Source organism: Pteronotus mesoamericanus, unplaced genomic scaffold, assembly GCF_021234165.1.
Source record: "Pteronotus mesoamericanus isolate MK-2021 breed Mesoamerican mustached bat unplaced genomic scaffold, CSHL_Meso_final contig_101, whole genome shotgun sequence".
NCBI lineage: Eukaryota > Metazoa > Chordata > Mammalia > Chiroptera > Mormoopidae > Pteronotus > Pteronotus mesoamericanus.
Genome location: NW_026555001.1, coordinates 26,208,166 through 26,233,010, shown reverse-complemented (window position 1 = coordinate 26,233,010; position 24,845 = coordinate 26,208,166). Strand labels below are relative to the sequence as shown.

Here is a 24,845-nt window from a genome sequence, read left to right as displayed (position 1 = left end):
ACGAAATGAAAATTAAGTGCCTTCCTCTAGTGACTTCAACGGGGAGGACAGTATTTACCTTTAACTGCACTCTCTGTGCCCGCGTTTCTTCTATCTTCTGTCGGATCTTATCTTTCCTATATTCTTCATAAGCAAATGGGTTTACCATCAATTTCACCTTTCCAAAGTCAAAAAATAAAAAAACTGTATTTAGCAGCACATTTCATATATACCATCACTACTATGTCAATGAATAGACAGATTTCTTACAAATCATTAAATAGGTTTTATGACAATGCAAGTAAGTAAAGAAAAATGGCTACAGATAGTTCATTAGTCACCTAAAATAACTGTGCCTTTGTGTTTACCTTGTGATACAGCCTTATATCCATGAAAAATCCATGCATATATGCCCGGAGAAAAGGCGATCCAATGAGATGCGTGAGCCCTGGGGAAGTGAATGAGAAGAGGGTAGGTCCTTAGGAAATCTCTCGCAATGGTAACTCACACTCACTTACTGTGTTCAGACACTGTGCTGAGCACTTTTCAGACATTATCTGCTTCAGTTGCCAAGCAACCCTGAGTGGGTGCCATTGCTACCATTGCTACTACCATTTTATTGGTGATGAAACCAAGGCAAATTGAGGTCAAGTAACAGGCCGAGTCATAGCAGAGCGGGGGTGGGGACCCACTCCAGTAAGTCTCCAATGCCCATGACACTGGCCACTGCGCTCTATACCCGCTTCTCAGACAGAGCAGCCCGTGAGGCGCGCTTTGGGGATGCCATGTTACAGGAGCTGCTGAAGGCCATAGGTGGGGAAAGTCAGAACTTGTAAGTATTTAATGTTCATAATCTTATGAAATGAGTCAGTTACTAAGCCTTATTTCTACTCTTAAATTATTTTAAAGGTTTCATATATGATGGTGAAATCTGTTGAAAATGATAACCAGTGGCTCATTTAATATTACAAGATATTAATAAGGTACATGAAAAGATTTCTAGTATAAGTTATTTTGCTGAATATTACACCTATTTCCACAGTTTTAAAAGTGGGCGGTAGAATCACATTTTATCAAATGTAGCTAACCCTTTATAACTGTCTTCCGCACCCAAAACAGACACAGCAAAGACACGGAAAAAGCAGCCCAAAGTCGGCAGCAGGGCGCCCGGCCAGGCCCACTGCGGGGCGGGGGCGGGGGCGGGGCGCCGCCGGGGGAGGCCCTCCGGGGGGAGGCGCTCGTTGCCCGATTTACCTCAAGCCGCGTTTAAAAAGGCAGAACATGATTTTTTTTTTCTTTTTAAACACAATAAAACTTGAGGAGCTATTTTCATGGTCATCGGGGGAAAAAATTCTGTCTGGATTAGCTGCGCTATGAGATGTAGGACATAAATCAAGTCTAAGAACCCCTCCAGCAGTCTGTTTACGACATGATTCTGTTTTCTTCTACCATTCAGTTGCTGTTGTTCAAAGGCAACGAGGTCGCCTGGACTTGGGGCGACAGACCCCCATGCGTTCCCACTCTCGGCGACCGCCGCATCGCCCTCCCCGCTGGAGCAAGGCCAGCAGGGTCTGCTCGCTTCACCTGCAAACCACCGGAGCTGGGGTGTGCGCGCTGTGCTGAGAGGCTGCAGGGCGAAGCGCGGCCCCGGGGCTCAGGCGGCGCCCTCCCGTACGCTGCCCCTGGAGCCCCCAGCAGCTCCCTCCGCTCTTTCTGTGCCTCTGTCTCCCTACTTTCCAAGCAGAATCGCAGCCGTGTCCACTTCGCAGAGCTGTGAGGGCTGAGTGAGTAAATCCTGAAATCCTGAAATCCTGCCTGGCATACGCAAGTCCTATGCTAGTGCTGAATATTATTAAGAGGCACTTCTTGGTTTGTAGTCTTTAAACCTAAAGTACCCAGTAAGGCTCTGCATATCTGAGGAGTCAATCTGTGGGTTCCAAGTCTTGGACCAGACCTTTTAAAAAGCAAACCTACAGGGAGCCAGACATCAGTTACTTGCAGTCTCTAAGATTTTTCAAAACCTGATTATATTCAATTAGTACTTGAAAAAATAAATCGCTTTCTTGACAGATATTTTTTCCTACCTATAGTGTTATTCCTCATTTAAGATACAAAAGAGCTTTAGTAGGTTGAACTCATCTGAACCTTTCTCTAAGCACAGATCATAAATCTGACAACATATACTGTTTAATAACCTGATTTGGCAGAAAGAGAAGATTCAAAAATCAGATAAAAGTGATTCCACCCCTTTTAAAATGTTCAATACTACCTCCCCCACCCACCAAACAAGCGAAGATACAAAAAATTTATAATCACTTTATCCTAATTTTTTCTTACCTAAGTTTTCCAGGTCTTTCTGGGTGACGAATTTGTAGTCATCGTACACCGTGCTTTCCGGATTCTCTTCCAGTTCTTCTGTCAGGTTGTCTAAGAAGGAGCACCACCTGGGGGCAGCACCCAGCACCTGCCGGGGTCGATGGGAAGGTCAGCGAACGTGCATTCCCACACGTCCCCTGAGAGTTAGTTATTTTACAACCAGATTTCCTTAAATGTATTTTTAAATCATTGATTCTATCAGAAGTATTGCAAATAACTGCCATGCGCATAGTTCACAAGCAGATGATGGAAGAGCACGAAGTAGGAAGAGCTGAGGCTTGGAAGGGGGAACCCCATCTTGGGTTGGGATGCAAAGATATTAATGAGTATTCTCACATTAGAGCACGGGACACAAATACTTCAGGCACTTGTAACAACACCCATCTGTTCATCGCCTCTTTCATTCAAAACAATAGTAGAAGCTACAAAAGCACATTTGGTATACACGCTTTTTTCAGTTTGCCACTCATGAAGAACAAAAGTCTAATATGAGAATTACCTTTCTTAAGGGTTTTCAACTAATTTACTTCATAACTACATTTGCTCTCTCACATGGCCCACTTCATTTATTAAAAATTAAAACTCGGTATGTAAAGTTCTCCAGACGTAACCCGAGGCGGGATGCCAGGGTCCCCCAGTCAGTCCCAGTGAGAGGCAGAGGGACCAAGGGCTGGGCAGGGTTTGTAGCCCGCTACTCACAGCTGGGGGCTTCGGTCTGTTGGCCCCGGGGGACTGACTGCTTCTTACTTTCTTGGCTCTGATGCAGACACTTGCGCCCCCTCCTCCCACCCTGACCAGTGGCTCTGCAGGAAGTGATGCCACTGAGACCCCCTGGGCCAGGGGGTGGGGGGTGCGGGGGGAGGGGGGCGGGCTGAGAAGAGAGAGCACCAGCCTCTGGCCACAGGGAGCTTCCACGGACTACCTGCCTGGGGACTTTGACAGTAACCAAGTACACTGGAAAACAACAGAAATCCCCATGGAAATGACTCAATCTAGCTTAAACTTCTTGGAGAAAGGCAGGTGGCAGGAATAGAGTTAAAACAAAGAAAAACGGTCCCTAACGCCCTCTTCCCTAACTCCCTCTTCAAAGAAAAAAAAAAAAGCAACCTGAAGGATGTTAGATACAGCCACACCTGGCACACAATAACATCGTTACATTATTTTGGCTGATGAGAGAGAACGACCCCACCCCTAACCACCGAAGGCTGCTGGGCTCCTGGGCATGAGGACCAGCTCTTAATAAGCACAGAAGGCGTCCTGCCGAGAGGTTCCCTATTAGCCTCATCTGTACCATTTTTGAAGCCAGAAGATTATACACACGAAGGGGTTTGACTCTAACCCTAGAAGACAAGCCTTCAGGAAATGTAAGGCACCTTCAAAACATTCAATGTGGAACACTTTTTAAGAACAGCAGTTGTAGTCACCAAACATCAATGCCAAATACTACTACACACAAAGCACTGTGCTAAAACCAAAGCCACCGACTGCGAGCTCCGTGAAGGAGCTGGAAGCCGAGCCGGAGCAGAAAGACGCGGGCACACCCCGGGCACATGGGCAGGCACACGCCGTGGCTGGAGGCCGGCACTGGGACGGCACGGAGCCCACAGGCAGGCGGCGAGAGCAGGAGAAAAAGGGCGCGGGCGGAGCGAGCACAGGAGCGGCTGGGAAGACGACGGGTGCCTTGCTCGAAGTGACGGGGCATCTCCCTCCCGGCAGTCACTGCTGTCCCCTGCAAAGCTCTACCATACGTGGTATGTGTCCGAGGAGAGCCATCTTCTCTTTCAGACGGCACGAAAGTACACCATGGTCACTCCTCTAGAATGCAATATCCAAGACTCTGTCTCTTTGGGGGAGTAAGAACTTCACTTGTTTTAAATGGTGAATTTCCAGCACCTAGAACATTGCCTGCCGATGTTAGTAAATGTTCAGTACATATTTCGTAAGTAAATCTACTTATACACAAAACATGTACGAAAGCATTCATGAATTTCATGTGCACGAGGTACTACAACTTAAAAGGTCCTGTTTGATGGTTTTTTTAGATTTTATTTATTTATTTTTAGAGAGGAGAAGGGAGGGATAGAGGGAAAGAAACATCAATGTGTGGTTACATTTCACGCACCCCCTGCTGAGGACCTGGCCTGCAACCCAGGCATGTGCCCTGACTGGGAATCGAACCTGTGACCCTTTGGTTCACAGGCCAGCACTCAAGCCACTGAGCCACACCAGCTAGGCTGTCTGACAATTTCTTAAATCATCTAATTGTCCTTTTTCAGATAAAAACACTCAAATGCTTCACTATAAAACGACTGGACATGAGGACACTTTCCAGTGAAATCAGGCCTACTCTGCCTCCTATCAAGCGGGCACTGGCCGCTGAAGGCCCCACAGCAAAGGAGTCTCCCCTCTACACCCTACGCCAGTCATAAACACGGGCTGCTACGACCATAAAAAGATTATACAGTGTTTACTGACTTTTCCTGGGGGATGAAGGGGAAAAAATATCAAAAGATCATAACCCTTTTTCATTATGTTCCACAGCAGGGTTTTTGATTAGTTATCTGGAATCTAATGGAATTGTTTTAAATTGCCTCTCAGGGACAGGCCTAGTTATGGTAAGTAATCTCTGCAATCAAATCCTTGGTCATTAAATTTTATAGGAGGAAACATTTCCATCAAAAACAAAGTGAAATCTAATGGGTTGATTTTATTAACCATGTTTCCCTAGTTCCTTTTCAGAGAAAAAACAGAACCAGCATAACAAAGCTGAGATTACTGATTTAAGGGGCCTGACCCTCCGGTTTCACCCGCAGGAACGCTTCCCTCAGACGTCTGCCCTTGAGGCGCTACCACTGCAGCCGCCTGACCAGCATGGAGGCCTCGCCTGCGGCCCCCGCGGCCCTGCTGTGCCCAGGAGGACCGCGGTATCAATGAACGTGTGACCATCCCTTGCTGTCTCCATTTGTAAAATCCAGTAAACCTTCCTTAAAAATATATGAACTTACTCCCTAAATTTCAGGCTTTACAACTTCAAGAAATCACCTCTGAGCCACTGAAGTACTATTACTACTACTACATCAAAAGTTTCCAGGTTTTCGGTGGCCATTATATTGCTGTATCATATACTTCAGTCAAGGATGGTTATTGCTTGTTTATCTACATTTTTATTCATGGGAAGAGTTTTGTTTCACAAAGTTGATGAGGACTGTTCTATTTTAAACTCCTATTATCTGTTAATGACCTTCCACTTTTTATTTATAAAAATTACCTAAAGTCACAAGTCATAAAAGTAGACAGCTGGAAACTGATTCATCAAACTGCTATAAAGGGATATGGTGGGTCCCTTAGCAACGTGAATGCCAATCTTTTCAACCAATCTAACCGGAAATACTTGGTTCTCCAAAATAGGAAAGAATCTCTATCCACATGTTATGGGAAGGCCTTGACTCAAATGTAGCCAAGTATTTGTTTGTTCTAATCCATTAAGGCAGAAGAACCCATTTTAAACTACATAAAAATACATACTATGTTCCCAAGACCATTTGCCTCTGTGATTAAAATCTGCCTTTAAAATGTTAATTATATGTTTAATTTTAAAACTCCAAATTCTCATATATTCTCATAACGGACAAAAATAACTAAGGGCAGGGAGAACAGAGGATAAATATTAAAACTCTTAGGGAGCTGGCAGAGAAGAGTGTCCCCTGCCCCCACTTCACTTTCAGAAGACTGCTGTGCCACACCCCAAGGCCGTCTTCCAGAGAAACAGAGGCTGAGGAGTCCTTGAGAGAGAGTTTTAACAGCTCAAGGGAGGTTAAAGTAACAACAAGGTAGTATGCACATTGCTGGAATCAAAGGCCCAAACCAAACTCGTTTACTATAAATGCCACCATTTTCCAGTTACTTATAATGCTAGTAAGTATGATATAATTATTTTATTTTCCTCCTCTTAATATGAAAAATTAAAACAGCAATTAAATGGAAAATTGTCTTGCATTTTTAACCGACTAAAAAAACAATTTAAAAAACTTTAGCAACTAAGAAAATTCTTAATTACTCCAGTAGAACTTTATCACCGGACAATAAAAAACCTCTGAACCAATGACCTGACCGGTGTGGCTCAGCTGGTTGGGCGCGGCCCCACAAAGCGAAAGGTCGCTGGTTCGGTTCCTGGCAAGGGCACACGCCAGGGTTGTGGTTTGGTTCCTGGTCAGGGCACGTCCCAACCAATCGATAAATAAAACCTTAAAAAACAACAACTTTCAACAAAAATGGGCTCATGCATGGGAAACTTGACCTGATACATAATTACACTAGACACAGAGAAGTATGTAACACATCCAAGTACATGCAGCTGGGTTTTCTAAATATTCTTTTAAAACATTTTCAAAATGCAGGCAGCACCCAGGGTGGAGTGGGACCTCCTCGTGAACAACTGGAAAGAGGACGACGCCAGCATCGGGGAGCAGGCTCCCGGCAGCAGAAGGGCTCCGGGGCGCCGGCAGCGAAACGAGACCCCGTGAGTGCCAGGAGGCAGCGCTCCGTTCCCCGTCCCCGTACTTACTGAGCGGCCTACTGACTACGTCCCAGGCACAGTGCACTCCAGGAATGATGTAAGAGAATGAACTCTAACCGGAAGAGCTGTTTCGCATCAGCAGCATTTGTAGGTGATTCTTAATTTTCTTAACTTCATTCATTCAAAAGGTTAGGTGAGCATTTATGAAAAGTTAAGTGCTAATCGTCAAATATATGTAAAAGAAGTTTAGAAAACAATCAAGTCCAATATACTGTGATTAGTGCCACGGAAGAGAAATTTTTTAATGGTTCTGGGGAGGCCTTTACTTACTGAGGTGGGAGATCAAGAGAGTGTTGAAGGAAACACGCTACCTTGATTTTATACTCGGTAAAATATTAACTGCCATCTTTAGAACTTGATGTTACATAAAATTAATATATAGTTTACTCATTCAGTAGGCAGAAGATGCCTGGTCAGAAGAACTGTCAGTTCTACCTTTCAGTGATCGTATGCTACTATAATCCTAGAAACTCAATTTAAACACTATTTATGTTGTAATGACAGCACTGAACAGGTAAAGAACTACACTTCCTGACAAAGAAGAGTTTGAATATAAAATAATTTTACCACTTAGCAACCACGTAAATAATCTAATTATTTTGTTATGGGACCGTTTTCAGGACATTCTGAAAGAAGATATAAACATCAGTTCTGGAACTAGAGCAATAATAACAACAAGAAGATGACAAAAATAATAATAGCAATAGCAAAAAATAATAAGACACTCAAAGAAGCAGGGGGTTTTACTCAAAGAAGCAGGGGGTTTTCATCCCCCTATAGGAATTCTAACCCACAGCTAATGAGAAATCAGTGGCTCTTAGTATAAGGCTTTAACCCTTTATCGGAAGCTATTGGGACCAAAAGGGTTTGAAAGTCAGCATTTTTTGCATTTTAAAAAGGCAAGGCACTCCGCCCCCTGTGCATTCCATAAACCTTCAGTGGGGTTTAGGTCAGTGGTCCACGATCCAGCACATGAACATCAGTTCTCTGGGACAAAGACTGGCCGAAGCCTCGCAGCACCTGCCAGGCCTGCGTCCTCAGGAAGCAGGTCGGGCCAGGGACTGCCACTGAGGAGGTACAAAAAACTTTTCAGGGAGTTTGGATTTCAGAATTACAGATCAGACACTATGAAGGTATATTATACTGTCAATAGCACTGGCCCCTATTATGATTAATGATAATTCTTCCAATGGCATAGCCTGCAATCTCCAGTAGCATTTTGCCAACTAAGACGACCGACTCCTCAATACATGAACTCAAAGGGAAACTTCCTTTTCAAATTTTTCCTGTGAACCTAGCACCAGCCTGCATTTTCAAATGCTGACAGCTGCCGCACTAACAGCTGGTGGGGCCTAGGACAGGAGAGACACTGGGTAGGCCAGGGGCGGGGCCATGCATTCAACACGTACTTTCGGTGGCCACAAAACAGGCTGCCTGAGTGCAGGCCCAAATTTACATGCAACTGTGAGGGCAATTATGACTCACTTAGAGGTACTCTTACTTGCAGTGCTTTGTTCTCTCATTCCTAAAAATCAGATAAGCAAAGCAGGTATTTCACTTGAACATTTATTTTAAAAAGCAGACAAAGTATCTATTGCAATTTAGTGTTTGAAAAGTAGTTTAGGCACTGAAACGAAATGAAAAAATAAGGCCAAGTGAAAAAAATTAAGATTGCTCATGCTATCGACTCATTAGCAGTCGGTCAAACTGACAGTTGATCTAGGCGAGGTTCTGTGAACACGAACGGGCGTGAGAGGGAGTGCCTGCACCCAAGGTTAGGGGACACAGGACACCCCCAGCAAAGATTTAAATTCAAACTTGAAACACGTTAATAACTACAGAGAACGTTCAGTTAATAATGGCACAGGACCTACACATTTCTATTTCCTTTCTGTCCCACCCCTAGTTAAAGTGGCAGTAAATGGCTATAAAAAGAACAAAAGATGTTGTAGTGGTTAAGGCACTTAAAGGGTAGGTGTTGGGGGCTTGCAGAGGTAAACAAAGAGAAAGGGGAGCAGATGCGCCTTCCCCTCGTTCTCCGAGACCCAGCACTCCACGCTCCGCGTGCCTGGGAGGAGGGGCCCGCACGGAGGGGAGGTGTCGGAGCTGAGGAGGACCCGACTCCTGGCTGCCCCGCGGGAGGCCTGAGGAGACTGGGACAAGGTGCAGGGAAGATGCCCTGCCCGAGCGGGCCCTGCGTGCAGGTGACCTGGGCTGCAGGCTGAAATCAGCCCCATGAAACAGCAGTCTGCGTGCCACGCTCTGGGTCCCCTAGCTTTTTCTTCGCTCCTGTGACTCCAGAAGCCAAGCGTGCGCTGCTGGGCGCCCACTCCTGCCAGCCGGAAGCCCGCCATTCCCGGAAGAAACGGAACGAAAACGGAAGATCCCCGAAGACAGACTTCGGGTGCTGACAGCTGGGAGCCCTCCAAAAGGCATTAGGCAGAGAGTGAGCATGAAAACACCAGCGGACAAGACCATCACACTCAGTGGGCATCTGAGGGCCTTATTCTTAAATAACAGTGGGCTGCCAAATGTCCCCGTTCGTTTATTCAACAGTTGCTGTCAGCAGTTTTCTCTTCACTGTACATACAGCAGCCACCAAGACAAACAAGAATCTCTACCTTTAAAGAGCTTACAGTCCAGAAAGGAGAATAAGCAAAGACAAGACAGCACAGAGTATGACAGATAGTGACAATTTTTGATTTATGGGGACACTAAAGCAGTGAAGGTGGTGGGGAGTACAGGGGAAGTGGAGGAGGAGGGGACAGGGACACCCACGCTGAGGTGACAACTGAGCACAGACTCGGAGGAGAGGAGTGAATGAACCATGAACATATCTGGCAGCGGCCAAGGCCTTGAGGTCAGAAACGCTCAGAATGTCTGGGGACCAGCAAAGGGCACAGCCCGGCGTGGCTCACGCAGAGGAAGGGAGGGAGAGCCGCTGCGCAGGGCCTCAGCTCCCCGCAGGGGGCGGGGGCCACGGGAAGGTTCTGCGCAGAGAAGGGGAGTGACCTGACCTACACCTTCAGGGACCGCTGTGCCCAGGCTGCAAGACTGGCATTTAAGTGAGTGCCTGGCATTTAAGGAGTCCCTGTTCAATCGTTAGCTGACAACTGAGTGGCCCACGCAGAGACTTTGGTGGCCGCATCTAGATAGCAAAGAAACCATGTTTTACAAACCCAGTCCGGGAGCCATTAGACAAGCAAACAGCAGCGATAACAATGACCCCTTTCCTGGGAGGGGAACCTGAGTCCCCTAACCCTAACCCTAAAACCTCCAGCTCTCAACGAAAAGCTACCAGACAGGAAAGAAACACGTGGCCCAAATACGGGGGTGGGGTGGGCGGGGAGCAGGCAGTGGAACCCATCTTTTGAGCACTGAACTTTCCAGATACACACTTTCAATCAGCCATTACAGATAGGTGAAAGAGCTAAAAAGAAACCATGTCCAAATAAATAAAGTATGAGCTCATGTCTCATGAAATAGAGAGTATCAATAGTTAAAAATTATTTAAAAAAGAAAAAACCTAAATAAAAGTTCTAGAGTTAAAAAATACAACTGAAATAAAAATCAACTGAGGGGCTCAGCAACAGATGTAAATTGGCAGAAGAAAGAATCAACCACCCTGAGAATGGTTCAGTTGAGATGATCCCATCTGAGCAACAGAAAGAAACAAATGACCAAAGAAAACCAAACAGAGCCAGAGAGACCTGTGGGAGGTCACTTAACAGACCGACACATACATGTTCCAGAAGAACAGAAACAAAGGGAAAGACAGGCCACCTGGAGAAATAATGGCCCAAACATCTCAAAATCGGTAGCAGTAATAATAATAACATGCACATCCAAGAAGCTCACCTCCAAGCAGAATAAATGCAAAGAGAACCATACCTAGACACATGACAGTCAAGCTGCAGAAAGACAGAGACAGACTCTGAAAGCACCAGGGGCAGGCGCCTCGCCTAGAAGGGATTCTCAGCAAGGTGGGCAGGGGGTCTCTCATCACGTAAAGACAACTCCATAAGCAATAACTATGAACCTAAGGTGACGGCATCCTGTGCTTAAGGATATAATCTGAAGGAGCAAGTGCACAGAAGAGGAGGGAAATGGAGCTATATAGCAATAAAGTTTTCGTGGTGATTGCTGGGGGGAGGGGAGTTCAAGGGGACTAAATGATAATGGGAAAAAATACAATAAAGGTTAAATTAAAAGGAATAAAGTTTTTGAATAATACTGAAATTAAACTGGTATTAACCTGAACTAAACTGCCATAACTTAAGATGTTAATGGTACTCTCTAGGGCAACCGTGAAAAAAAATAACTAAAAAATATATAAAATAAACTAAAAAGAATTTAAATGGTTCACTAGAAAATATCTATGTAACACAAAAGCCAGTAACAAGGGAACTGAGGAATAAAATGACATAAGACATTTAGAAAACAAATAGTAGTAATAAAGCAGAAATAAATCCTATTTTATCAGTAATGACATTAAATTTAAATGGATCAAAAGAAGCATGATCCAACTGCATACTGTTTACAAGAGACCATTTTAGATTCAAAGACACTAAAAGGTTGAAAATAAAAAATACAATATGGAAAAACATACCATGCAAACAGTAGCCAGAGGTGTCTATACTAGGATTAGACAAAACAGTCTTAAGACAAAAACTGTTACTGGAGGAAAAAAAATTGACAATAATAGTAACGCAGTCAATCTATCAAGAAGATATAACAATTACAAACATAAATGTACATAAGAGTCCCAAAATACCTGAAACAAAAACTGAATTAAAGTGAGAAACAGACCATTCACCAGTAACATTAGAGACTTCGATATCCCACGTTCAGTAACAAAGAGAACAACCAGACAGAGGAGAGCAGAGACAGCGGACGAGTCGCACTGTAACTAAATACATCTAGGAGACGTCTAAAGAGCCCAACACACACGCCCCTCCGGTGCCCGTCGAACATTCTCCGGGCCAGACCGCAGGCTGGGCTACAAACCAAGTCTCAGTAAGTTAACAAGGACTGAGATGAAACAAGGTATGTTTCTGACCTCGGTGGGATGAAATGAGAAATCAGTAACAGAAGGAAATTTAGAGAATTCCAAATATCCTTTACGTATATCAAAGGAAATGAAACCCAGTAGCGAATAAAAAGGATTATACCCAATTTCCAAGTGGGGTATGTCCAAGGAATGAAAGGCTGGTTCAGTATATGAAAGTCAATGTAGCACCCCGTATTAATAAAGGACAAAACCCACATCATCTCCAGAGACACGGGAAATACACTTGATAAAATCCAATCCCAATTCATGATGGAAACAGTCTACAAACTAGAGGTAGAAAGGAACATAATTCTAAAAAACCTCTACAAGACCCTGGCCAGGTGGCTCAGTTGGTCAGGGTGTCGTCCAGACCCACCAAGGTTGCAGGTTCCATCCCTGGTCAGGGCTCATACAAGCAGCAACCAATGAATGCATCAGTAAGAGGAACAACAAATCGATGTTTCTCTTTCTTGCTCCATCTCCCCTCTAAAATAAATAAATAATTTTTTTAAAAAAATCTACAAAAACCCCACAGCTAACATTGTAGTTAATGGTGAAAGATTGGATGCTTTTTCACTAAGGTTCCATTTCTGTCTGCTTTTCATGAAAATTGCAAACAATGCCATAAAAAGCATGAAAGTATCCTCAGTTTCCATCATTTTCCTTCAATTCTCAAGAAACAGTATCTTAAAATGGCCCCAATCTTCTTCAGAGTCCACTGCGAAACAGGAAAAAACACGTTTCTCTCAGGTCTCTCAGGCACCCTTTCCTGAAGGGCCTGCCTCGCACCCCTGCTGCGACCCCCGCTGATGACTCTCACCGCGCCACGTCCGCACCCCCCGCACCCCCCGCAGCCTCCGAGGGCGGCAGGGCGCCCAGTGTTCCCACCCCAGCGTTCCCACGGGCGTGCAATGACAGCAGCCCCCGGCAGACTTAATCCCTCCGCGTTCAGCCCTTGCCTCTCCCAATACCCCAACTGCCCTAGAAACGCCGGCCTTGCCGGGGGGAGACACCCCCCCCGCCCCGGGGCACTGATGGTGCGAGGCCAAGTGCATTGTGTGAGATGGATTTATCTTTTTGGTCATACGCCTGGTAACGAGCACGCTCCAAGATCTTGTTTGGTCATTTTCCTCCTGCCAAGAGGCACGCAGATGGTTTCGGCGTGCTATCCTGGTCACCGCAGCAGCGGTTTCCTGGTTCTGGCCTACTTCCTGGCCAGCAAAGGAATTTATTAATAATTTTTCAGCATATCCTTATGCCTTCCCAATTCTTAACTCTGAAGTCCATGGAAGAGCGAAGGGTATCTTAGTATTTAAAAATATCTAGAGATGGACACTTGGCAGAAACAAAGGAAAAATGAATTGCTTTTAAATTTATGTGCGCCCTTCCCTCAAGGTTATACACTTTAACAGTGCTATTCTAGGAGGATCAAAAACATTGAGCGGCTACTGTTTATCTACAGGGTGTCATGCATGGAACTAGGAAATCCTGAAGAACACGCTTTAAATCCAAGCAAAATAAGATTTGCCACAGGTCTCCAAAGAGGCGGAGGACAGCATTATACATGCAGAGCAAAAGGAGGGTAAAAGAGCTCAGTTTTGACTCACAATGAATAAAATGTGGCAAACCATTCATTGCTTAAGTAACTTTCTACGAACCTAAGTGGAATGTTTATTTCAGAGTTTTAAGTATGTATACTTCCCAATGGGAAGATAAAAAGGATTCTCACACATGACAACATATTGTCCTACTAACATATACATGTGTGTGTATATATAAGGCTGTGAGAGGGAAGTACTGAGTATATTAATCTATTCCTTTTCAATTTGTTGATTTTAGATGGAGAGAGGGAGAGAGGAAGGAAGGAAGGGAGAAAGGGAGGGAGAGAAACATTGGTTTATTGTTCCACTTATTCACGCATCCATTAGTTGTTTAGTGTGTGTCCTTGAGCAGGGCTCTAACCCGTCGTCACCTTGATGTACTGGGACGACGCTCTATCCAACTGGGCTACCCAGCCAGGGCCTGTACTAATCTACTCTTAGAGAAGTCTTAGGATAGATCCCAAAAATCTCATGTAAAATCTAACTTTTCAAAAAGAGAACAGCTTTCCAAGGCAAACCGTGCACGTAGCGTAATCTCTAAGTCCAGAATGAAAGGAAAGCCCTGTGGTTTGTGAGGGGCGACGAGAGGAAGATGAGCACTTGCTTCAGCTGAACCAAAAATCTGACTTTGGGCTCGCTAGGGCCGTACAGCCCGGTCCGGAGACATCATTCGCTTGACTAGCCCAGGGGACTGATGTGTCTGAGGGAGAAACTCTTGGAATTCAACTCAAGAAGCATCACAGATCCGTCTTTAAGGGACTCCAGCACTGGCCATTAGTCCTGTAAAAGAGCTTCACCAAGGACATTTCACATCACTGTCAAAGAGCAAAGGAACACCATTAGACTGCAATCTGTGGAGGCCAAAGCCACGTGGTCCAAGGGAGCAGCTCGATGACCTGGCTCTGGCACAGGGCGGAGCTGCACAGTCCAATACAGCAGACGCCAGCCACGTTGAATTAAATTAAGATAAAATAAAATTTACAATTCAGCTTCTCAGGTACATTGCAAGTGCTCAACAGCCGCACATGGCTGGCGGCCACCATACTGGACAAAGCAGACCTAGAACGTTTCATCAGCACAGCAAGTCCCACGGGACAGAACTGGTTTACAGAACTCAGAGGCATGGGCGATAAACAGCCGTGGAGAGGACCCAGGTGAATAAATTACGACACAGCTATATGATAAACTACTACTCAACTTCATACTTATCGGACGCCTTAAATCCAGAACAACGCCAGCACCAAATGCCGAGCAGGGTGTGGAGCGACGGAAGGCGCACCTCCTCCGCTGCCGGGTGTGACTCGGGAGGACAGCGGGGCCTTTCTCACAGAACTAAACATGCTCTCACCATGTGATCCTGGCTGCGCGCCCGAAGGAGTCAAAAGCTTATGTTCACACAAAGACCAGCACGTGGATGTTTACCTGCTGAAACTCCAAGCCACAGATGCAATTCAATGGGTGAACGGCTAAGCCAGCTGCACTCCATCAGCAACGAGAGGGAATGAGCTATCAAGCCGCAGAAAGACATGAAGCAAACTGAAAAGCCCTGTTACCAAGTGAAAGAAGCCAACAGACTGCGTGATTCCAAATATATGACGCTCCGGAAAAGGCAAAACCATGGAGTCAGTAAAGATCAGCAGTCCCCAGGGGCTGGGGGAGAGGGAGGGAGGGGTAAACAGGTAGAGCGCGGGGGAGTTTGGGCCAGTGAAACTCCTCTGTATGGTACAGAGTGGTGGGTCCTGCCATTATACACCTGTCCAAACCCCCAGAACAGACAACACGAGCAGTGAGCCCTAACGACCTTGGGTGGTGGTCATGTGTCGGAGTGGGTTCGAGGGAGCAAGGTACCACTCTGGAGTGGGATGCTGATGGCAGAGGAGGTGTGTGTCGTGTGTGTGTCCTGTTGTGGGTGTGTCTGTAAGGGGTATACAGGAACACTATATATTCCACTCGATTTTGCTCTGAACCTAAAACTGCCCTCAGATAGTCAGGTGAATGAATGAATGTGTGATACAACCATGTGCAGATATACAAAAAAATACAACCAGGCAGATCTAACCCATCTTTCAATGTGTCTCACTACCGCCATTTACACATTACCTGTCTTCCCAACCAGGAATAATGTTCTGTTCCTCAAGAAGGTAAATATGTAACCTGGTTAAAGATGTGCGCCAATGTGAAGATCAAGTACTTACTCCTGTTTAACCATTTTCAATAGTTACCTTCCGGAGGAATTTGAAGAGCTAGTGATATAAGCCAACGCCACCCCCAAGCCTCGGAAAGGCCTAGGGGAAAGCGGCTACCGTAACACTGAAGTGACGGGATGGGTAGAGGGGGTCATTACAGTTCTATTTCACATATATTTGAAAATTGTCCATACATTCTTCAAAGTGAAGTAGCAATAATATTCATTCCTCCAAACCAACAGGCATGCAGTGAGGGCCCTTGAAGTAGCAGGCGCTGTCCCCGGCATCAGGGACACAGAAGTCTTGCTCCGGGAACTGCCATCTGAGTACACGGGCACCAGAAGCCACACAAGCTTCCTGGGATCTGAGGACGCCCAACCACCAAGGTCAAGACAGAGCGAGTCCTAGAACTCCCCTACTATTTGCTCTATAAGTTGGGCTTTTTAAAAGATTTTGGCCCAAATTTCTTACCTATTTGTATAACCCACTTTCTATTTCTAAAGAAAAACAAAACACAACAAAAAGCCCGAGCAAGGAAGGGACGTATCTATCACTGAAGCTTCCGCGGGACCCGAGCGGTCAGGCGCCCTCAGAAACGAGGGCCCAGCCCTGCCCGCGGACCCTGCCCAGTCACCGCCAGCCCCGGGTCTGCCCGCAGGCGCACGTCCCAAGCAGGAGGTGCGCGGAGGCGGACCGACTGGGCATGCGCTGCGGTGAGCGCAGCCCCCACCAGGGCCGGGAGACAGACCTCCGGCCTGTAACTGATTCAAACCGAACCAAGAGCCCCTGAGAAGAAAGCTGTCGTTTATTTTCAAGGGCACGCCAGCTGTGTAACTGTTTAACCAAAAACAAGCATCATCTGATGCATTAACACAAAATGCACGTCACAGGTGCATCAGATATTTTCATATGTATTTTTACCTAGGCAGAACCAAATTAACTTTTGAAAATGTGACCAGATGCTCAGAAAATGACTTCCTGAGGGTCACACATTAACGCTTTCTGTGTGTCTGCTATTCTTGTGACCCAATAAATTGCCATGGGAAGTGGAGAGGATTTCCTTTGCTGAGAAAAACATCACAGAAACTGTGTTACTGCCTGAAAGTGCTTAGATGAAAATAGGAAGCCCACATTTCCCCTCTGTAAAGACAGAGTCTCTTTGTATTAGAACAGACTCCTTATTAGCCACCTGACTTTTGTGCCTTACTTCCCATTTGATAATTACGCATATATAACTGAAAAATTACAAATGGAACACCAAGCCTTATAAAGAATTTCATGCATAAGATACAACTGAGTCCCCACAGGTTTGCTGTGAGTTAGACAGGAAACTCGCTAAAAAGAAAGGCACTGCCCCCTGGCATCTGCTTTGCTTCACCGCTGGGAAAAGCTGATGGAGATACACCAAGTTTGGAATCTACCTCTTCCATTGCCTGTAAGTGCTAGGTTCTGCCTATAAGTGACTTGCATTTTTTCCTCCATAAAATTAGGTGTTTTACCTTTAATAGCTTATCTTTCCAGATCTCTCTATATTTGATCTTTAAGATAGATTTCTTGGAGAACAAAATTGAGCATATGTCCCATTTGCATTATTGTGAATCAAGACATCTAAAAAATATGCATCTCTGACCTCAGAGTTGAACTCCATTTAAAATGAATTGTGTTTTTCATTCAAATCTGTCTTTCTTCTTCTTTCTAGAAGTTCAACAAGGTCCGTCCTTGCCCTCCTCCCCCTCTCTGACGGCTACTGCTGCGTCCTCAATGACGACAGTCCCCGTCTTCAGTCCGAGGCCCCGAACTTTCCTGACCCACAGCAGGAGCAGTTCCCGCGCGCCTTATTCTCTCCCCGCACCCCCGGAACACACCTTCCCAGATGGGCCTGAGACCACAACTCCGACCTCCGGCCTGCGACACTCCTCAGAGGCCCTTTGCCATGGGAAGAGCCCCAAGGTCGCCGCTCACACCGCCTTGCCCTTCCCGCCCCCGCTCACATGTGGAATCGCGGCCAACATTCTGCTTCCTATTTACTCCTTAGCTGAATAAGACTCCCAGATTTTTTTTTACAGACGCTGCTGCTCAGCCCTGTCACTCATTCTGAACTTACTTTCTTTTTAAAACCTTTCCCCCTCTAGCCATTGCATTTAATATTTCTGAAGTTTAATTTCATTGGTTTGACCCCTTATCCAAAGGTGCGGTTCTAACGTCAGACAGGTAAGACTTAAACCCTGCAGGGCGTCCGTCAGTAAGTCTCAAGAATCCACTTTCCTCTTTGTTGGAACAGGACCAGATACAGTGAGCGATGTGCATCATACCCAAAAAACAAAACAGAGAATCCCGTATCTTACCTCATCATAATCACCCTCAGTGAGAGGCCCCGGGGCCAAACATCTTTTGAAGAAAACAGCAGATTCCAGCAGCCTTTTCTCAAAGGGCATTCCTCACCTCAATCACATAGTACAAAAGATAATCGATGACTTCTTTTTCAGTTTTCCCAGGAATGACACAAAACTAACCTTCCTAAATGCAAAGTGGAGAAAGTAACTGGTCACCTACAGCTGGTGCTTTAGGAAATGAGGGCCGCATCTTCTCAGCTGAGACAGGCCCTTGCTCAGGTTGGTCGGGGCCATGCGCCCACCAAGTGAGAAGGGAGGCTGGGCGGCTGCCCGCCTGAAACTGCTCCCCCACCACACACGCTCTGAGGGACTGAAAGTCATTATAAGATTCCTAATGCAAAGAACTATTAGCAAGAACGTCTCTGACTAGTAAGGTATAGTAGGTTTTTTCATTGCTTTTTCTGGTATTTAAACATTTTTTTAAAACTACATATTACTTTTAATTCACACACAAAACTCACTTTTTAATCATCTCCAAAAGTTACAAAAACATGGGGAATATTAAGTGGGAAAAAAGCATGATATAAAACAATATAAATGTTGTTTCTGATTAAAACAATAGAAAAATAGAGCAAAAAGTCAATGTGTTTGCCCTTGGGTGATGGAAAGGTATTCTCCTATTCACCTTTCTTTGTCATTTTCTATTAAGAGTGTGCTCTGATGATATAAGCGGGGAACGGAAGTTCACTTTTAAAAACTTCTTATTTTAGCAACCAGATTACATGACTGCTTTCTAATAACAGCAAAACCAGAGGCATTCTTTGACAGTTCTTTCTCAACCTGTTTTTTATATGATCTGTAACAGACTAAACCACCCCGTACTGTATTTCTGAAATAGTTTTCCTTGCCCCCATTTATGATTTCTGTCCGACCCCGTTCAGTGTATCTTTCTTTTGTTCAGTAGCACATTCTCTCTAAAAGCTACATAAAGGCCCATGTCCACATAATGCTGAATACTCTTTGCCACCGGACTCTGTGACGTTTGCTCGTGGTGCAAAGTCTGACAGCAATAATCTGCTGAACATCTACCATGGACCAGGCACCATGAGAAGTGACTGAGAAAGACCGTCTGTTGCTATCGCTCCTCTTTCATTATTCAAGAAACTAAAGCTCAGACAGGGTAAGGAGCTCGTCCAAGATCACAGAGTTCATGATTGCCCATGCTGGTGTTCAAACTCAGGGCAGACTGATCCCAAACCCTAAGTTCTTTCCACTATGCAATGTGGGATAAAGTGTCTTCTAGAGCCAGGTCTGCGACCAACTTGTCGTTTGACCTTGAACAAGTAACTGATCCCTCAGCAATAAATTAAGGGGTTGGACTAGATGACCTCAAATGTCCCTTCCTGCTCTAATGTGCTGTTTCAAAAGCTTCCCCCGATCTTTATAGCTCGTTGAATGACCCTTTCGTGTGAAGACATCTCAGTGACCTCTCGTTCAGTGTTCTGTCTTGAGCATCCTCTGGAAGCTGGTGAGTCCCCGGGGAGCTTCCTTTGCGTCTGTGCTACCTCCCTAAACCAAGAGAAATGTTGCTGCTGGCACTAGAAACAGAAATTTCTAACAAAATTACTTCCGTCACTACGTTTAACAGCTCTCTGCTGAAATAAGCATTTTAGATGAAAACGTGACGGCCACTTCTAGGGCTCCACACGGACACTAACGTGCTCAGGGCCGTTTCAGCTCTCGTACCTGGGCACCCTCCGAACATCAAGTGAGAACACATACGGGCCGTCACCGGCGGCTTTAAATTGCAGTGTGTCACCTGAACCGATCACCATCCGGACTGAAGGCCAAACCATCGGGGGGAACACACCCGACACTCCTGGCAACTCCGGCTGGGAGGCACAGGCACGCCCAGGGAGAAAGGCAAAGGCAAAGTTTTCAAAACAGGTAAGTCCATCCTACCCCAGATGCAAAGCCAACTTGTGGAAAAATTTCAAACATGAGCCACCAAAAGGCAAATGTGCTTACTTTCACATTCTCCTTTTGCATCCTCCTGGGAAAGGGCTCAGCTTCTTCACAGGATCACCACTAACTCTTTCGGACAAGGCGCCACCTTAGAGACCTGCCGGCACTCCCGCTCACGGCCACGTCGCACCCGGGTGCCCGCCGCCGCACACCCTGGGGCGCACTGTCCGAGTGAGGGAGCTGACCCTAACTCCGCCGCGCAGAAGTTATCTTCTGGCCCGGGGACCGTCAGGCACGCAAGCAGCCAAGCACACAGGAAGGAGTGGTTTCAGGCGCTGGCCGACACACTGGCCGCTCGAACTCAAGACACGCCGGCAGGAGCGACACGAAGCACGCTGGCCGCGCTCTGGGCTCGGCGCTGAGGGAGCCTCTGGTGCCTCCTGAGCCCACGCAGCTGCCAACAGTGCTAATGATGCAGAGCCAGCCTGCGATTCAGTTACATTTCAGGGGAAAACCAAACTTGAAAAACAATTTCTTGGGAGCTACAGGTGAATTAGGCCCTGGAATTTAAAAAGCAAACCAACAAAATAACAGATCCTGGTCTCTGAGGAGAGAAAGTATGAGAACTGCTGAGAAAATGGGAAAGAGGCTGGAGGCGATCAATTCATTTGGCCATAAAAGACTAGTCAGCTACGGGGGTACGTAAGCATAACACGGAGTGTGTGCGCATCGGGAATTGCATGTCATCTGGAAAGAGCTCAAGGAGTCAAGAAAGATGGTGCCAGACAGAAAGGCAAAACTTCACAGGCTGGAAGAACATTAGGTTACCTTCGTTTTTCACACAGCCTCAAAGGGGGAAGAGTTTTCATACCTGATTTATAAGATGTTCATACAAATCACAGCCCAAACTTCCTGTGCTTGGCATGAACCACACGTGAAACTTCCCCAGCCCTAGAGGCCTCAAGTAAACTTTGGCGCCAAACACCAGCTGGGTGAGTCTGATGACACAGTATGAAAACGGCAGGCTTTCCGACCCCGGGCTCTGCTGGCTTTGAGGGAGCACCACGAAGGGCAGGCTCCCGGTCAAGACGGTGGCGCTGCCCAAACCCCACCGGGCGCGAGGCCACAGGGCGGGGGCCGGCCAGGCAGGACGCTGAAGGGCAGGCCCCCGCAGCCCGCTGAGCTGAGCGAGGGCAGCAGGCGCTCGCGGTCCCCACGTGCACGCACAGCCACCTGGGAGCCGTCTGTCTGTTAAGTCTGAGTTCGGAAGTGGAAACTGACGTTTGTGAAGAGCGCAGCCTCTCGCTGCCTGGCTAGCGCCAGCCCTCGGAACATGAAGCCCACCCTGACGGACAGGCCCACGGAGTGAGGGGTCTCCTTCAGCTCTCAGGTTCTACGATGGAGGGAACCAAAACGTTTTAAGTAATTTCAATGCCTTTGTATATATCTATGAATAAAATTTGTATATAAAGTCTGACTTCGCACACAAAACATTCTAAGCGTAACTTAAAGACAGCACATCCAAGTATTATAGTGCTTACAATATCGAGGCGCAAACAGCGTTTTTATTTTCTTATATTTTGTAATACTGGAAGTATATAGGACTATGCATAAATGACTTACATATCAAAACTACTATGTATTTTTCCTTTTAAAGGTCATTTTATAAAATGCAGAATGTGACACAAAAGGAAAGTAATTTGTCTGGCTCCCCTTCTCTTCCTGGACTCGGAGTGTCGTCCTTGCCCCCACCTTTACCCGGGCAGGAACCAGGCTGTCGCCCCGGGTCCTTCCGCACCCGTACTCCCCACACCTCCTCGGGTACCAGGCCTGGAGGGCAGCCTTAACAACCCTCGCACCCGGTCCCCATGGCGGCCGTCTCAGCACAAACCAGTAAGGCGGCCTCGCGGCCCGGCACTCAGGACTGCCCCCAGACGCACGTGCCCGAGGCGCCCAACGCAGGCCTCCCGGTGCTGCCTGGCGCTCAGTCTGCAGGGCCTCCCCCTCCCGCTGGCTGAACCGCCCTAGTTTTGATGTAGGGAAAGGCTCCGCGTTGACCCTGGCTTACAGGCAGTCGCTGAAGATCAAAACAGTAGACACTCCTGAGAGAAGATGAAGAGAGACCTCTCCAGGGACGAGAAGTGAAGGTCAGGGCAAGATGCTTTACCTGCCTCTCTCGGCAACGTTCCCCAAGCGGCTGACCTGGGGGAAGACTGTCGTGCTGGATGAGGGAAGGCATTTCTGGTAATCTACCAAGCCCCCGCCGAGGAACACCGCTGAAACGCACCACCTGGCAGTTCCAGGATAACGAACCTCTGAGAGTACTGCCTGCCAGGTCAGACTTCCCTCCGATTATCCCAGAACCCCCAAAGTTCCAATCCCTAAAATGGGGGGCCTGGCCCAGGTAACAACACGAGCACCATCATCTTCCCAAAGGACTGCCCAGCCTGTTCTGGTGGCTTCCGGATGACAGGCTACCTAATCCATTCTCTCTGTGGCACAGCCAGAATAACCCTCCCGAAACGCACACCGGACCCGGTGGCTCCCCACGCACACCTTTCCCAGCACTGCCGTCCCCGTGCCACCGTGCCACCGCGCCAGCCCCCGCCCCACCGCGCCGGCCCCCCGCCCCGGGCCTTCGGCTCTGGCCCGGGGCCTCCTCAGCCTCAGACCTCCCCCACCTCTCGCGCTCTACGGTGCAGCCCGGTGGACGCGTCCTCCCAGATCTCTGCACTCTCCACTCCAAGATCCTTCCCCCGCCCTGCGCCCCGCCCCCGGGTCCCTCCGCAGCAGTCAGTCCCTCTGCAGGCCTCTCTGAGCACCCTCCCACGGCCCACAGGCCCAGGCCCGTCCCGGGCTGTGTCCGCCCCTCTAAGCGCTCTGTGGCAGCGCTCAGCACACGGGGCTGCAGCTGAGGAAGGGGCAGCATCCCATACGCCGTCCCAGTGCCAGCAAACAGCACCGGGAAAGGTGATGCCATCAATAAATGCTGAGCAGATGAAGACAAGGGAAGACAGACAAACTTCAGGAATAAGAAAGACCGTGAGAGTCCGGGGGGAAAGGAACAAGTAACTTAGGAAAATGGGAAAGCTGCTGTTTGAATGGCTTTCATTCTACTAACGGCTCAGAGAAACATCTCAAAGTGCTTCCAACAACAGATGGGTTTCCTGAAGCCACAGAGCCAACACCAACCCACGGGCTCTGTTTTGGAAGGGCACACACAGCTTAGCCAGTGAAAAAGGCGCGTCCCACGTACAAGAACTTTCCTAAGCGGAGGCGGACAGTGGTTCTGGAGCGCTCCCTTCGCCCCTCCCTCCGCTCCCGGATCCCAGGGAAGGAGGTGCTGCCGGCCCTCACCCAACGCCGCCTTTGTACGCTGGGTGCTCTGCCTAGAGGACCGCGTTTCCTAGCGTTCCTTCCGGCTATAAACTGGAAGGTAAAGGTGGGGAGGCTTCCAGCATGGGTAGCAGAAACATTCCTTAGAAAACAAACACTCAGAAAGGACAGGATGGCAAACTGCATGCCCTCATTGCTCATGTCACCCTCGAGTGCCTTTCATATGCGACTTATTTTGAAACAAACTACAGTGAGAAGACAGGACAAGTCTGAGACTTTTATTTCTGAATAAATAAATAGTGGCCTCTTGATCACTAACAGCTGAAAGTTTAAGGTTATAAAATACCTAGACACAAAAAACAAATGTAAATCTGGAGAACACAGACTAATTTCTGGCATCGATGTGATGCTAAGTCGTTGCCTGTAAAGAACGGTTAGACACCGTGCTCCTGGCTCCAGGAACACAGGGGAGCCTGCAGGGGGCCCACAGTGTAACTCACACAGCCACATGCGACCCGGAGTCCCTTGATACATCCAGTTTAAAAATAAAGTATCTTTGCTTGTCCTATTTTTATCTGAACTTGTATTTGTATTACTTACCGGAATGTAATAGATGCCCATCTTGGGGGTTTCATTGGCGGTAAGAAGCATTCCTGAAAATGAACACAACGAGAAGGTAAACACAGGAGAACAGGTGCTCTTCCCACTGGTTTATGCTGGGAACTGTCCGAGGCTCTCGGAGCACAGTGCCCAGCACCGGGCCCCACGGAGTTCAGCTTGGGCCCCTCCGGCCTCAGACGGCGCCTCCCACCATCTGCGGGTCGGGTCAGTAGGCATTGGTCACTGTGAGTCCCGGGGCAAAGGGCTAAGCTTCAGGCACACAGCCAACACGCCGTTTCAGGGTGCTATTTATCGTAAGTGAACATTAGAAAGTTAAGAAGGAAGGCTCCCTCCTGTCAATCAGAAATCAAAGAACCAAGGGAGAGTATTCCCCACGCCCCCATGTCAGAATCTAAGGCAGCTCCCGCTGAAAACAAAGCGCCCTGCAGGGATGCCCTGCAGCCGCACCCAGGCTACCAGGACCGCCCCGCCGGCCCTGCGGTGGCGGACTCTGCGGGGGCTGCACCCCAGCAGCCTGCAGGGTCCTTAGGGTGCGGTTTTCCTGGGGCAGCACTTCCAGAAGCAGAGGCCAAGCCAGGGCCACCTTTCCAGCGCAGGGAGCGCTTCCCTGGCACCCGGGATGGCAGTGAGCCAGCCCACGCCCCTGTGCTCTCTGACACGGGGCCTCGGTCCCCACTGGCTCCTCCCCCAGGGCCTCCCGAGGCGCCCAGAGGCATGCCTGTCAAATAACACCGCAGCAGCAGCCGGCCACCACGACAGGGACGTCCTGGGCAGCTACTGGCGCTTCCACACACGGGGTCCGGCATGCGTAGGGCCCTTTTT

General features: G+C 47.6%; 1 protein-coding gene across 1 annotated transcript in view; it reads right to left on the bottom strand.

Moving 5' to 3' along the window:
- The window catches only part of NOL10 (nucleolar protein 10), a 67,655-nt gene that overhangs the window by 15,374 nt on the left and 27,436 nt on the right, over positions 1-24,845 (bottom strand). Inside the window, exons 13-16 of the mRNA XM_054569699.1 lie at positions 24,003-24,055; positions 2,317-2,443; positions 348-427; positions 59-157 (exon numbers count right to left, since the gene is read on the bottom strand). Of these exons, the coding sequence (XP_054425674.1) occupies positions 59-157; positions 348-427; positions 2,317-2,443; positions 24,003-24,055 (359 nt within the window). The remainder of the gene's footprint in view (positions 1-58; positions 158-347; positions 428-2,316; positions 2,444-24,002; positions 24,056-24,845) is intronic.